Source organism: Hyposmocoma kahamanoa, unplaced genomic scaffold, assembly GCF_003589595.1.
Source record: "Hyposmocoma kahamanoa isolate Upper Pololo Valley unplaced genomic scaffold, ASM358959v1 86, whole genome shotgun sequence".
NCBI lineage: Eukaryota > Metazoa > Arthropoda > Insecta > Lepidoptera > Cosmopterigidae > Hyposmocoma > Hyposmocoma kahamanoa.
In genome coordinates this window covers 8,332,248-8,348,238 of record NW_020654289.1, presented here as the reverse complement: position 1 = coordinate 8,348,238, position 15,991 = coordinate 8,332,248, and the positions used below count along the sequence as shown (strand labels likewise).

General features: G+C 37.8%; 2 protein-coding genes across 2 annotated transcripts in view; one reads left to right on the top strand and one right to left on the bottom strand.

Annotated features, from left to right (window-relative positions):
• The window catches only part of LOC113234893 (ubiquitin-like modifier-activating enzyme ATG7), a 19,961-nt gene extending 13,044 nt beyond the window's left edge, over positions 1 to 6,917 (bottom strand). Inside the window, exons 1-4 of the mRNA XM_026470414.1 lie at positions 6,715 to 6,917; positions 5,469 to 5,667; positions 833 to 1,273; positions 607 to 713 (exon numbers count right to left, since the gene is read on the bottom strand). Of these exons, the coding sequence (XP_026326199.1) occupies positions 607 to 713; positions 833 to 1,273; positions 5,469 to 5,667; positions 6,715 to 6,917 (950 nt within the window). The remainder of the gene's footprint in view (positions 1 to 606; positions 714 to 832; positions 1,274 to 5,468; positions 5,668 to 6,714) is intronic.
• A 2,354-nt stretch (positions 6,918 to 9,271) lies between these two features.
• On the top strand, positions 9,272 to 15,081 carry LOC113234892. The gene is made up of 7 exons (XM_026470413.1): positions 9,272 to 10,020; positions 10,092 to 10,543; positions 11,214 to 12,101; positions 12,177 to 13,684; positions 13,781 to 13,981; positions 14,096 to 14,179; positions 14,832 to 15,081. The coding sequence occupies exons 1-7, from the start codon at positions 9,272 to 9,274 to the stop codon at positions 14,973 to 14,975; spliced, it is 4,026 nt and encodes a 1,341-aa protein (XP_026326198.1). The 3' UTR covers positions 14,976 to 15,081.
• Positions 15,082 to 15,991: the final 910 nt, after the last annotated feature.

Here is a 15,991-nt window from a genome sequence, read left to right as displayed (position 1 = left end):
TAAACCACACTTACTGCGAATAAATTTATCATTTATCATTTATCATTATCATTTATCATTTTACTAGCTCACGAAGTTATGGCGTCTCATTATATTGATATAATAAATCTGTATTGTGTACTCTGCTCTAAATAAATAAAGAAAACAATAGCTGAATGAGTTTCAGACAAGTTTTTTTTATCTTTCGGAAAACGAAAGAAACTCCTCTCTTTATCTCGTTTAGCTGATGATATACAGCCGTACACAGCACAATTCACAACCATTATAAATAGTAACGTAAAATGATGTTATATATTAACGTACAAGTTTCATAATTAATAAATGAAAACTATATTCAAATAATCAGAGCCGTCTTAGCGCGAAAACGGCTCGGCGACAGCCTTATTGCCGTTTCAGTCAATGTGACCGTCAATGTGCGGGGTGTGGTGCGGTATCTAAAGCTAGTGAGGGGCGGAGAGTGTCCGTCCTCGTTACTTTTTGTTCTCTGAATGAGAGCTTTTTTATTTTCTACAGTAATAGTTTTTAAAATATAATATTGTATTATTTTTCAATATTAAATTTAATTAAATAATACGTTACGTACATAAAATTAAACATGTAACTTACATTCGTGTATCCATCGAGGCAGACATATTAGCAAGTCTAGGTCCAAAATTGCCTTTTTCATTCCTCTCCCAACCAACCCATCCTGCACTTTCCACTGGTTGAATGTTCTACAAGATATTACATATATATAAATAAAAATAACAGTTTTTTCAAAAGAACAACCAAGAAGTAAATTATTTCTAGATAAAATCTTTTACGTAGTTTAAAGGAATTGAAATAAACGTACCTTAGTCACTACAGTAAAATTGCGACTGCTGCTAGCAATTCCGCCAGTCCTATCGACTCTCAGAGCAATTACTTTTAATTCTGAATCAGATAAATTTGGACACGCTTTTAACAAAGCAGCCATGAATAATCTTAAGGGCCAACCAGGATTGTCCCCTGAACTAGGATCAGTAAAAACAAAATATATTTGTTCTAAATCATTTTGCGAAATTTCATTTTTCATAAAATCTTCTAGAGTCTTCAGTGTTATGTTGTCATTCTCTTTAACAGCAATGAAGAAATATTTTTGTGAATAATCTAAGCTTTGAAATCCTTCGTTTAAGTCTTCAATTTGCTTGTTGCTTAGTTCGTTTGTTATTTGTTTCGGATCTTTGGTGTAAAGAGTAGGCTGACTAGGAGCGGGAAATGCGAACCAGTAATAGTAGTTGAATTTTTTGAGGTCCTGTATGAGATATTTTAATTAAATAAATAACGCACACACTTATAGACCCGTAATAGGGAAACCCCATATCGCGGGTGCCATGGACACACACATAGACAACCACAAATTACACCCAAATTTACGAGATAAATAAATGACATATAAATATTTCTCCCGGCCCGGGAATCGAACCCGGGACCTCTACGTGGCAGTCCAGCATGGCAACCGTTCGGCCATGGAGGCAATTTTAATTGTAATGTAGTTTGTCCTCCATAGAAGACATTATTAATATATTATTGCGATTACAGCATATCTTTGAAATCATGCAGAGCTAAAACTTAAAGGGATTATTACCCGTGATTGGATATTCAGGTGCTTATTTACCTAAACTACCTGGTTTTTACCGCTTACGAAGTTATAATATGGACACACTTTTCTGAACAAATGTATATATTTCTATGATTTTTAATACTGTTATTGCAAAATAATATTTTTGCATACAATTTCAAAGAACTTCTAATAAATTTGTCATTGAATATGTAATATTATGCAGACTTGTTTTTAAGATGGTATACACAGTGCACTGATTCTAAATTGTTAGTCTCTGTAAAAAATATGTTATTATCTTGGCTTGAGCCCAAGTGTCATCCCTTAATGGATCATTAACATTCTTTTCAAATTATGTCACGTGTGTAAAATTTGTGCTGTTCGTCACCGAGACGCAGATCAGATGTCCGACTGACACGGCGTACCTCAGCTACCCCGGGTATACTCTGGAGCACAGGTTTCTACCTCGTGCCGGAGTCTGTGCGTACGTTCGAGATGACATCTGGGTCAAGCTTCTCAAGAACCTTGAGGCACTGAGTTTTTCTGTTTTGTGGCTTCTGGTAGACACAGGAGTTACACAAATAGTGTACTGCTGTGTTTACCGATCGCACAGTGGAGATCAGGAGACAACCAAGCTGTTCCAATATCTGAGTGAGACGTCCGATGAGCGTAGCGAAATTCAGCGTAGGTACCCAGCGGCACAACTAGTCATTCTAGGGGACTTTAATGCACACCATCAAGAATGGTTGTTCTCATACCAGATGACCGATCATGCTGGGAGAGAGACGCGTAAACTTGCGTTAACGCTAAGCCTATCCCAGCTTGTCAGTGGTGCCACTAGGATACCATACGGCTAATAATCTCATACGGCTAAGTGCTTGAATCTTCTGCTGACAACTGATTCGGAACGATACTCTGTGGTTGTGGATGCCCCACTGGATACTTCCGACCATTGTCTGGTGAAAACTGTATCCGTATACTCCCCACCCGATCAGGGCCTGGTATGAGACGGAAGTGGCGATACAGGTTAGCAGATTGAGATGAAATGCGCCATTTCTTTGCGTCATATCCTTCATATGTTTGCTTTTCTTCAGGAGGCTCGTCGAGCTCTGCTGATGCTGTAGTCGAGGTCTTGCGTTTGGGTATGGGATATTATATACCATACTCCGATGTACCCAATGGACCCCAAGCTCGTCCATGGTTTAACGCTCACTGCAGTCGTGCTGAAGCACAAAAGCAGTCCGCGTACCAAGCATGCGGCCAAAGCGGTCCAAATTAACTTTTGTCACCCATCTTTGCCACCTCTGCTGAGGCCGGATGGCACGCTGGCCCATATTGCAGAAGAGAAGGCAAATTGCCTCACTCTTTGCAGAGATTTCGCGTCTGGATGCCGCAGAGAACGTACCACCTACTTTACCTCAGGCTGGCTGCACTCTGGCGCCAGTTCGCATACGCCAAAAAGAGGTATTTAGAACTCTGTAGAACCTTGACGTGAACAGAGCTAGCGGGCCAGATAGAATTCCAGCGGCAGTCCTACGTAACTGTGCGCCAGATTTGTCTCCTGTTCTCATACGCCTGTATCGCCTCTCACTTGAGACCGGTGTACTTCCCAGGTCGTGTAAGCTTGCAAACGTGCAACCTGTTCCCAAAAAGGGAAACAGTGCCGACCCTGTCAACTATAGACCTATCACAGTCACTTCCATACTCTGCAAGACTATGGAACGTGTACTCAACATCCGCCTCCTGTCATACCTTGAAGACAATGACCTCCTCAATGATCGTCAGTATGGATTCCAACGAGGGCGATCTACCGGGAATCTTCTTGTGTATGCGTGTCACATACGGAGCGAGGCTATAGAAAAGCAAGGCGAAGCACTTGCAGTGTCTTTGGACATTTCTAAAGCCTTTGACAGGGTCTGGCACGCAAGCCAAGCAAGTTTTTTTAAGCAATCTTCCATGTTATGGTCTTCCCACTGACCTTTGCAATTGGGTCTCGGATTTCTTGGGTGAACGTTCCATTCGAGTGGTCTTAGAAGGCTACTCTTCCGAACATATGGCGATATATAGAGTTCCTCAAGGTTCCGTACTGTCTGCAACTCTCTTTACGCTGCATATCAATGATATGATAATTCCAGGTACCTTTGCGTATGCTGATGACAGCACAGTTGTAGATACTTGACTAATGCAAGGGTCAGTGGAGAAGAAATCCAGTCTTGTCGAGAGTCCATGGTTGGCCATTTAGATTTGACGCTCAAGGCAGTCTCCGATTGGGGAGTTGCCAATCTTGTCAAATTTAACACTACCAAAACGCAGGCGAGTCTATTCTCCAGTAAACGGAGTCCCTTTGAGCTGATTCCGACTTTTCGTGATATATCCATACCGATAGCCGACCGTCTTCAGTTACTTGGAATGGACCTGTCGTCCAATCTGAACTTCGGCAGATACATTGAATCCATGGCCAAAAATGCAGCCAGGAACCTTGGCATCCTTTCCAGGGTGAGGCGTTACTTCACACCTGGACAGTTGCTTCAGCTGTATCAAGCACAAGTCTGGTCGTGTATGGGGTACTATTGCCACCTTTAGGATGGCTCTGCTACATACCAACTAGCCGCCTTGGATTCAATTGACAAACGTGGCAAGAGGCTTATAGGTGACTCGGAATTAGCAGAGCCTTGAACACCGCCGTAAAGTTTCCTGCTTATCGGTATTTTACAGGACATATCACGGAGAGTGTGAGCATTGAATTACACGATTTAATTCAGCCTTCATCTTTCCATCATCGGGGGACTAGGCGTAGGCTTGACTTCCACATTTATATGGCGAACGGCTATGGAGTGGAATTCCCTGCCTGCAGACTTGTTCCCTGAACGTTATAACTTGGACCTATTCAAGGCGAGAGTGAATAGGCATTATCTAGGTGTGCATGCTCCATCGTGAGATGGAGGTCAAATGCACACTTACATTAGAATAAAAAGCATTAAAAAAATCTGGTTATTTACTATGATACTTTCTATAGTTAGTTAGTTGCTGGAGGAACATGGAGGCAAACAGTAAATGATAGGGAGAAATGGAAATCTCTGGAGGAGGCCTATGTCCTATGACTGAAGGTACCGAGTCAACAAACTGAGTAATAATAAATAAGTAAAATATAATAAGTATATAAGTGTGTTATATAATGTGTTAGATAAGTTAGTAAGTTATCAGCAATAAAGGCTATAAATAAAAAAATAAAAATAGGTAGTTATAAATAAAATGACGTCGAGGGAAATGAGGCAGCAGACAAACTGGCAAAGGGTGGTGTTAGGGAAACCTTTATTGGACCCAAACCCTTTATAAGGATAGCATACAGCCTGGCAAAGCTCACTCAGCTGAATGAGAAGAGCACACATATCTGGCTCTAGAGTAAGGGTCTTGAGCATTCAAAAGCCCTGATGGATGCCTACAGTGCCAAACTCTGTAGAGAAGCTCTGTCATTGGACAGAAATGGCATCAGATTGCTAACTAGAGTCTTTCACAGGACACTGTGGCTTGAACAAGCACAAGTCACATATTTGGCAGAGAGAGAATAGTGAGTGTAGATTCTGCCAGAAGGTGGACAAAACTCCTGCTCATCTTCTCACCCAATGTTACCCCCTGATGGGCGTACGAAGCTCCATACTGGGAAGGCACATGCCACAACCAGAGGACATTAAATCTGTCAGAGCCACGAAAGTCCTTCAGTTCTACAATGCTGTCAGCCTTGGCTCTGAACTGTAATTAGTGGTGATCACAATAGATCAGCTGATGGTCACAGTGATGAGGGGTACATATGCTTCGAGTGAAACCACCCCAATAATAATAATACAAATATATTAGTTATCAGTTATATAGGTATAATACAAAAACATACCGCAAAAGATAAAATAATGAAGCTCAGTAAGCTTCCAGGCTTTTTAATCCACGTCATATCCTCGACATTCGCCCATAAAGTTTGCCCAATTACATTCAATAAAACTGCTTTGTCGATAGTTTTGAATTCTTCTAATGTGTTTTTGTTCATTATTGTACCCTCCACAGTAAGACAACATTGTTGACCTGTTTCTGGAATCCTACAAAGAACATAATTATTGTTATCACTGTAAAAAATAAAAATCTTTAGAAATTTACAATTTTTTTTTAATTTATTGGGGTCAGAAAACTTACACAATACAAATAGAACATAGCTATAACTAACAAAACAGTGACTTAATGAGTAACCAACACTGGCAGTTTTCCAATTTTAGTAAATACTACTGCACTCCTAATACATTAGTATCACTACTCACAAATAATGCCAACACTAATGTGTGTCTGTGTGCGGGTATGTGTGTGCACGTCTGTGTCTTAGCCCCTATGCTCTGGGAGTTATGGAACCCCCCTTCCTGAGATATATGAGTAAGTAAATTTTGTTATAAAAACCTAGCAAAAACGCAAAATCCTAATTGATTTTGTTTGGGAACACATAAAATTACAATATAATTTGACTTTAAAACAAGTTTGGAAATACCAACAGATTCACTTCTAGCAACTTGCTAAGTTAATATTTTAGGAGTCTAATCCTACTCACCACTTATTTTAGGATTAGACTACACATCACTTAACAGTCTATTCACCATATTAATTTCTATTCTCAACTCGAGGGTTGCTATTGTACACTTGAGCCAAATCTTCTACAGCTGACAGTTACAGAGAAAATTGACCAGAAAAAAAAAATTTACTGAAGGCCTAATCAATAAAAAAAAATCCACCAATTTTCTCAGTAATTATAGGTCGTAGACAATAAAGTATGTGAATAAAAAGCGTTTATCTACTAGAAACATAGGTCTAATCTACTAGAAACAAGTGTTAAAATCAAATTACATTATTATGTTTAGAATGGTCAAAATTTGTCTCATTTCCATAGTGCCCCTTTGCTCTGTTGACCCTTTGGGTGTCGTATTCTAGAACTCTAGTCAGTGCTCAAATCAGGACTTGAGTATGATTAGAAAAGCACTAGAAATCATACTCAAGTCCTTGCCATTAGCGTCGTACTTCCAGTGCTTGAAATCATACTCAAGTCTGCTCAAATCCTGACTTGAGCATTGTGAGTTCTGGAATACGACCCTAAGTTTACTTACTGATTAAATGAGGTTCCATCTACTTCAAACACGGTTCCGATTGTGTCCCGATATATGAAACGCCCAAAAACTTGTTTCTTGGTCTCACATAATTTGTCGACCTCAAGTTTTAGGTCTTTAAGCTTGTTCCAAAAGGAAGGGTGAACAAAAGATATGAATGGAGCGTACTGGATTATCTCCGCATTATCACTTGCGGTTGTCATAATTAATTTATTCACTTTTTTTCTCTGGAAAATCCCAAAAATTACAAATATCTTCCGAGAACCAGGAATTACTTTGTTTACAATTTGACAGCTATGTTTTTTTCCTTCTTTCCGCATGGAATAGGCGACGGTTAACGACCATACTGCCTAGTCATTAGTTTCTCTTTTTCTTCAGTACAAAATGTTTCGATTGAAGTCTTCAGATCCTTCAGTTTAAGGACTTGAGTATGATTTCGAGCAGTGGAAATCATACTCAAGTCCTTGCCATTAGGATCGTATTTCCAGTGCTTGAAATTATACTCAAGTCCTGACTTGAGCATTGAGTAGAGTTCTGGAATACGACCCCTAGTCTCATAGTCTGGCAAAAATATATCTTCGCGATATTGCAGGTAACGTACAAATCTCTTTTGGATAAATTCTATTCGTGCAAAATATACATCATAATGAGGATTCCACACCTGGGAGGCGTATTCAAGATGGCTACGTACGTAAGAACAAAAAAGTACCTATTTTAAACCTTTTTTTTTTTTGTTCTTACGTAGCGAACGAGATGCTTTTTAACTATATTATCAATATGTTGATCAAACAACAATTTACTATTAAAAGTTACCCCTAAATCTTTAATCGAGTCTACTCTAGTTAACGAAGTAATTAATTTAGAGGAAGAATTATAAAATGTGTATTTATGTAATATTTTTGTGGGTTTTCGAGTAGAGGTACTTACGTAGGATTTTGAAACATTAAGGTCCAATTTGTTTACAGTAGGGGTACGAGTTCGACTGGTTTTTACTTTTTATAAATAACAAAAATGCACAGGCATTTTCTTTTATGTACTTTGATTTTCTTTATTGTACATAGTTTCCTCCATCTCACGCGCCCACTTACGCAATGAGACGAACGAGACACGGTCGTAAGCATTGCCATAAGTTTTATATTTTTTATGAAACTTCGCCTTTTCTCTTAATAATTTAATTAAAGGTCGCTTATATCATAACGGGTACTTACGGGAAGGCGAAACTACAGTAGTGTTAATATATTTAACTGCGTGTTAAAGCTATAAATATTATCATAAAAGAACAAGACCACATCTTCGATACTTCGACTATTAAGCGCAGAGCGCCAATCGACAGCATCCAAGTCGGCACATATAGAATTAAAATCATCAGTATTATATAGGTACTTAATATAAGGGCGCCGCTTAATTGTGTGTAATTGAACAACACAGTAGTTACTACAGCAGATGGTGGTGACCTTGTGGCAAGCGGACGATCACACGCATTAACATGACATTATTTGAAAAAATTTAATCCAAAATCCGACCATAACTGTTGTTCACAAGAGAGTTATATTGTGAGAGAGAACATATATTAAAATTATCAATTAATTGTAACTGGTGAAGCTTTGAAGCTTTGAAGCCGGCCTTGAAGATTGGAAGGGACAAGAGATATTCCATTATTAGTTTGTGATCATTACTATTTACAGTCCACGAGACGAAAGGCTTATTAAAATCGCCAAATGATCGTAAAATATGATTATTTTGTCTAAAGGATTACGTCATCAATTTTTGTACGTAAGAGAAAGTTGGATGTAAGAGTCTAACAGAGTCTGCACGTCTGTTTTTTGCTCAATTCTAGCAGATCGGTCTTAGTCTTCGTCTTACTACAACTGAGTTTTTTTAGTCTTGCAAAAACCAAAAACAGATCAAGAGTGCAAGACTTAATTAGACCGATTTGGGCTACACTGTATCATAATGGAAACATCTATTTTTCGTTTGATCGTCTAAAATTAAAATGCTACAGTCAAAGTTCTTAGTGCTTCGAGTTAAGTGGGTACGAGAATTAATATTTTAACAGAATATCAGTAAATGACGTTTAATTAATAGAATACTGTTGCTTTTATTTTCAGGTTTTGGTGGAAGTTTTTAAAGACGGCCAGTGTTTTATTTAAATATAACACGTTCTTTTTGAAAAAATGTTGACTGATGTCAAAACCGAATAAAATAGAATCATATAGCTACAATGTCGTGGTGTGTTAAACGATTTTTTAGATTGTATTTATTAAAATAAGTTTAATTTCAAATTTTTTGGTTTAAACACGAAATTATAGTGAAGCGAGGTCTAAGGTTAGTAAGAAATCTTTCTATACGTATACTTATAATACCTCCTGATATAAGTATCTCCTTGTGTTTGCTAGATTTTACTCGCAACATTTAAATCTATTCTGCCCTCGTAAAGAAAAAAGGCACAACTATGCGTACTTTATACTATAGTTGTGCCTTTTTTCGTTCAGAGGGCAATATTATCATATTATTTAATTTGCAGATCTGAACTAACAGGCATTTTCAGCAACGTGAAATGGCAATAAGCGCTCACGATACACCAGAGACGTTGTCAGTACCTACTAATATCCTACGCAAGGACTGCACGGCTTTGGGGAAGCACACTAAGGTTGACGTTTGTGGAGATAGAATACATGATAATGGAAAGAGACGTGTGAAGCAGAGAGCACCATATCTCCGTAGCGACAAAATACAGACGCTGTCGCGAGTAACGGAGAGAAGATATTTCCACGGATCCTCATATCCATTGGCCCTAAGCATTTACAAAGCCAACTCGGACGAATTTAAAACACCGAGACGAAATAAGAAAATAAAAAAATCTGTACACACATTGCCTAATTATTCGGGTCCCATGACACAAGCTTGTACCGTAAGTGACATGAATGAATCCGAATACTATAACCGAGAAGACGAAGTTATTCAATCCAAACTAAGGAAAAAAGTGTCGCCCAGGAAATATCGGAGTCTGCGGAGTAACTATGAATATTATGACCGAGATGCTCAACATTGCTCTGATCTAGAACGGAGCTCAACCGAAATTATAAAAAATTTTGGTGGTGACGGAAAGCGATTTGTGAAATCGTGGGATTTGCATTTAAAATCGAAAAATGACCATACATCTCAAGACATGTGGTCCGTTCTAAGAAACATAAACAAATTCCAATTTAGGCCGTCGCCACGAATCTCTGATGTCAGTTTAGGAGTTTCACCAAAGAAGCGAAGTACTTTCGCAAAAAAGCACACCAATCTTCCAAATGGCAGACGGTAACCTTGCGTAATTTTCGTGTTTATTATACTTTTGATAATATGTTAAATGACTGTTCTTTTTGTTGCAGTCTTATAGAGACTTGTCGCACTTCGAAAGTATCATATGTAGCTAATTTTGAATTCGATGATGGTTCGCCTCGGTTAGGCATTTCGCCGTCTGTAAGTGGCGATCGAATCACAGTTGTTGAACAAAACAGCATCAAACCGAAGCATGATACGTACCATAACATGACTAAGGTAGTTACACCAAGGAGCCCGCTTACGATTCGTAACAGAAATTCCGTCAGAAACATTGTTCGTCCAACAAATATGACAAATTTGAAATCGATTGCAATCAGAGAATACAATAAATATGTACCTTTTAATAAATGTCTTCCTGAGGCTAAGAATATAAATACGAAACACAGATGCAGTAGCACAAGACTATCAATTGATTCAAGTAATGGTTTGAGGACCAAAGATAATAGCAGGGTGATTGAGCCGTCGGGAAAGTGTACCATGGACGATGAACACTTGATAGGTAAGGATTATATACTTCTGTGTCATACGTGTTCGTAAATGGTAGAATAACGTGCCAAAACTAGGCAGAATTTTCATAACACATCCTTAAGACGGTAATGCTCTCGGTCGCCGTCTCCGCCTGAATCACATTCGCGTTGCGTCCCCAAAATGCAATGTACTTTTTTATTTTATTTATTAAACCTGATATAAAACAATTAGCTTTACATCATTTATCAGTTTTATAAGGCACCTACGCAAATATTGTTTATTTTATCCATACGTAATGTCAAAGTAAAAAGATTTAATGCACAATAAAAAATAATATTCTTTACAGAAGATTTTTCTCTGATGTAACTACATTTATGAATAAACAATAGCGTTTTAAGCCTAATTTTATTTCCTCGCAAGTGTGATGACAAACATTGTATGCTACATGGAAGGAATTGCAATTACCAAAGTTCGGGCCTTTGACGCCCTCGCCTTCAGTTTGGGGTTTGAATGTCCCTCTGTTCCTAATCGCCTACTTATTGAAATTGCCAAAGTTCGGGCCATTGACGCCTTCGCCTTCAGTTTGGGGTTTGGATGTCCCTCTGTTCCTAATTGCCCACTTACCGCCTTGTAACACAATGTTCTGTTCTCTTATTCTTACTGGTCTTTACACGCTCAGCAAATACCATATTTCCTTCCAGATAAAAAAGATCAGCTTGGTACAGTTACGGTGTTTACGCAGAAATCTCGCCAAGTTACAATTATGCCGAAATTGACCAGGGCAGATATAAAAAGAAGACTGAATCACTTAAAATTTCCGTTGGTAGTTCTGGGTAAAGATCAAATTAGTTCTTCCATGGAAATTTTCGACTACGACCCACCTCAGTTTGATGGTTTAGATAAACATATATGGCCCTTTATGCTAAAGTGGACTGCAAAGGACGCTGACCCGATTGACCAAGTTACCAACAATCTTAGAAAAATTAGTTTTGAGGTACATAAGAAACCGAACAATACTTATGTGCAATTGACCGGGAATAAGAAGAGTGAAAAACGATTTCCCCAACAAGGAGAACATACAGCGTGTCCATTGGTACCAAAGAAATCTAAGCCTGTGCGCCATTTCAGAGATAAAATGTTAAGGTTTTTGTACAAAAATCCTTCGCCTTCTAATACTGAAGAAAATAAGGAGGCAAAATGTGCAAAAGTAGAGAAAGTAGACTTTTGCACAGAGCCTGTAATTGAAACCCTTGCAAAACCGTATAAACAAAATAAAAATCTGGATACATTAGAAGAGAAACCAAACGGCATATTTATCCTTTCTGAGCCGAACAAACCGAAGGAGATTCTTAATTTATTAGAAAAACAAACTAAAAATATGTTTGTGTCTAACTCGCGTAGGTCCTACCCGGGAAAGGTGGGAGGATATATGAATGGGTCAAAAAGCGATCATTGGAATTTCATAGATAATATCATAAAGAAAGTAAGAAGCGGTGTCTATTACAGTTATGATGAAAACATTTTGAGCTCTAAATCTGATGAAGTCGATTATATTGAAAATGTGATGAATACGTCCTCTGATAGGAGTGGTGAGTTTATGCTTTTCGACTTTTAAGTAAAACTTTACTATTGTATTGAATTCATAGAAAACTTAATATTTACAGAATCTAATGATGGTGCCATACAAAGTAATGAAAAACATAGCAAGAATGATTTGCTTCGACCTTCAGATGTGCTTACTGTTAGAAATGATAGTGGTGCATTCCACCCTTCAATATCCGAGATTGTTGGCGTTAAGATCCCTGGATTTGACGATGACGTAGATATTCTGCGCGAACTAGAAGTCAATTCGCTAACGTTTAATAAAATAGCAATAAAACATCGCTTAACAAATGTGATAGTACAATTCGATGTCACAATACCTAGCAACACGTGTGATATCGTCTTGGATGTAAAGAATTCATTTTCTTTAGTACCACTAACCGTTATTGAGAATAATACGAAAGTTTTTAAGTGCAATACTAAAATTGTTAATGCTATCTTGCCAGCTGAACTGTGCAACCTGGTGCCAAAGTTGATGCGTGATTTCTTAGATTCGAAAAAGCACCTGACTCTATTCCCCACTGCTACACCCTCTAACACTACTCATGTCCAGGAGTGTGCATGTGCGACATCTGACCTCGATTTGTACTCAATTTGTAATGTCAATTCATGCAATGTTTTGGATCTATATGACATACCCAACAGAATAGCGTGTGATATGTCACCCGTATTAAGAACAGCATTGGATGGCAAATTTGCAATTAAAATATATTTGCCTTTTGTATCAACATACAGTCGTTGTACTCTTCAAAAGTTTGTTATAAATCATACGTCAGGTATGGTCGATATAACAAATTTATTACCTGCGCTGTCGTCTCCAATACCAATATTCCTGTGTATAGTTAATCCATTAGATTTCCTTATGCCCAAAGTAAACTCCGGAAAACAATGGAAATCGTTTAATTGTAAGACTCTTCAAGTGTATCAAAAGAAGGTTTATTCATTGAATGACATAGGTCATCCAAATTTAATGCACACTATGAGAACCTTTTATACTTTTAATCTCACTTTCTATATGCCGCCGTATTTAAATCCTTTAATCGTGAGAAGTGATATTATGTTACTGACGTTAATAGAGGATATTGGAGGGACTATTACTACTACTGTCAGTAATATGCACGCGGAATCGATTTCAAGTCGGTTCTTAAGTATGAAAATTATTGGAATAAAGTTGAAAGTTCCTCAGATTGAAATTGCACTAAAGAAGAATGCTTCCCAGACGGGAATTGTATCCGATAACGTCATAACCGAAGTTTTACCGGTACAAGCAAAACAAAGCAAGGTAGCTTTCTCATTACATGAAAGTAACTTAATAAGCGGAAAACCAAATGTTATTTCCGACTTACTTAATAAAACAACGAAGAAAGAGCTAAAATATCGCAAATACGGATACAGTAGAATTTACAAAAAGTGCAAATCTACAACAAGCTTATCTGGTGAAAGATCTTCCACACCTTTGAATAAAATATCTAATTTAGATGATTTTTTCCAAGCTCTCGGTTGTGCAAAGACAATGTCTTGTATTTTCGATGGAAATAATGGCCAAAAGATCATGACAGCGATTGATGAGGTAAAAATACCACCTAATCTACAACGTAGTAGTTAGTAGATGCCCTTTAGATACGTACAATTGTTAAAAATTTAAAACTGTTAAACATGTTTGTAGTTGAAGAGCTGGATTTCCGACTTAACTCCACGACAAGCTATGCTGGTTTTGCTACTGATGAATAAGAAGGATACACCAAACCTAATACGTTTTCGTCCAGTCTTACTACAGGGTATCGCGGTTAATAGAATTACGAGAGCGATAGAACTTAATATGGAGATTGAAGTTATTGAGACCGAGAATGTAGGACTAACGAAAGAGGTAATATGTATAATATGTTCTGTTAGGATAGAAGTGTATATTACATAAATTTATACTGTACACACGTCCGAGTGCTGAAGCTGTCTGCAACTTAATTGTTTTTTTATTGTACAGTATGAAGGAATTAGCTATGTACCCGCATCGATAGAGAATCAAGATTCTCTTTTAGAGGAACTGTGTTGGATTGCCAAAAATACTGTAAGATGTTTTTTTTTTTCAATTGTTTTTCTAATTTGTTCATAATGTTGATACTACACTCTCTCAGCCGCCGGAGGCTAATTTTGTAGTATGTGTATTTCCAATTGAATGATGATATAGAATAGATTGATATATCATGAATATCATGATCGATCGATCCGCTTTGGTGAGTGGGCACCATTCATTGATTACATGTTCGTCGATAATCAATGTTATCGGACTTTTTTGTTTTATTCTGTCTGACTCCCAACATACAAACCTTGTGCGTTTCATCCTCGGTCTTCATTCCCGCCACGTGTTGCACGATAGAGCGTGCTGCTAAAGATGCCTGAGATATGCCACCAGTTTGATGAAAAATGTACACTACTGTTTCAAACCCGTGAATGAAATACGTTTTCTGGTTTTTATTGACTACAAATTGTCAAAATTAGAATATGCAAAATTAGATTTCCTCTTTATAGGTTGGCAGTTTCTTAAAGGTGGTTTCCTTGTAGCTACATCGGTATTTGTTACCTGTTTTAAATCCCAATTAATGACGCCGTGTGTCAATGCTGCTTCATGGTCGTGCGTGTCACACGCGGGCAAAGCACGTCGCAGTAGTACAACAAAATGACAGGTTTTCTACAGTTAATAAATTTATCTCTTTCTTCAGGCATCAGACTACCAGAAGACTTTCGATGAATCATCGGCAAAACTTTTGAAGTCTCTTATACAGAAAAGGAAGAAATTAAATCCATCTTACCTTCGTGTAGTAGCGCGCTATGTCGGGTTGGGCCTCTTGAAAAAGTACAATTGAAAACACCAGTGCGTTTTTGGGTTGCGGTATTATTTGGCCAAACGAGTGAAATTATAGTAACAGGTTTATTTCTACTTGAGAAGATGTTACCAAGTGTTAAATATTATGGTTATTTTTATTAAATTATTTGTTATTTATTAAAGTTAATAAAGTTTTAATAAGAGTAGTTTTTATTTCTGTGTTCACCAGTGTGTTTTAGCGCTGCCGCCTACTTGGCCACTAAACGTGACCATTATCAGCCACCAAAGCTGGATGCGGCCATTCGTCGTCCGTGGGACTCATTCATTGCTACCTCATTATGATAAAGGTGAACATTCACCGAAATTCTACGTTGTTAACAAGTATAAGTCGTCACAAGAGGCACCTTTCCGACTGCAGCAAAAAGTAGGAGGCTATACGGCTGTATGTACGTTTCATGTGTGTTCAATGACTTCTCCGGCAATATTGGACGGTTTTTAAAATTATTTTTTTTGTTTGAAAGGGTATAACTCTCTTAAGGTGGTCTTATCGTCACCAAGCCAGAATCTGATGAGGGAATCCCGTGGAAATCGTGAGAGTCGGAATGGCGGGAGTATCTTAACGAATACTGACAATTGAGAACCAATTTACCTAAATTGTACTACTTAGTACCTGTGCTTAAAACAATTGTACCGCCATCAGCACGAAGTTATAGCAATATCAAAGGTACATATGGCGGGTGTACCTTTGATAATGCTATAACTTCGTGCGTATGGTGGTACCTCAAATTACCAGTTTTTATTTAATAACTTCAAAAACTTATTATTTCAAAAATTGTACCATAATAGTACCTACCCTAAACTAAAAGAAACGCCAACTCGGCCTGCTGATTAGTTCCTGAGAAATACTAAATTTATTGAGAGTCAGAAGGGTGGATGTATTAGGGGTTAAAGTATGAAATTGCCGTTTTATTGCAATAGGTTCTTTGAATTTTCATAGAATCTTCATGGTTTGAGGTTTTCGAATGAAACTTTTTTCAAATGGTTTCTGTGATTTTT

What these genes read in the sequence shown, in the direction of transcription:
- LOC113234892 (XM_026470413.1), top strand. Translation starts at nt 9,272, where the DNA reads ATGGCAATAAGCGCTCACGATACACCAGAGACGTTGTCAGTACCTACT. An exon ending in ATGTAGGACTAACGAAAGAG is followed by an intron (nt 13,982 to 14,095) that starts GTAATATGTATA and finishes TTTATTGTACAG; the next exon opens with TATGAAGGAATTAGCTATGT. An exon ending in GTTGGATTGCCAAAAATACT is followed by an intron (nt 14,180 to 14,831) that starts GTAAGATGTTTT and finishes CTCTTTCTTCAG; the next exon opens with GCATCAGACTACCAGAAGAC.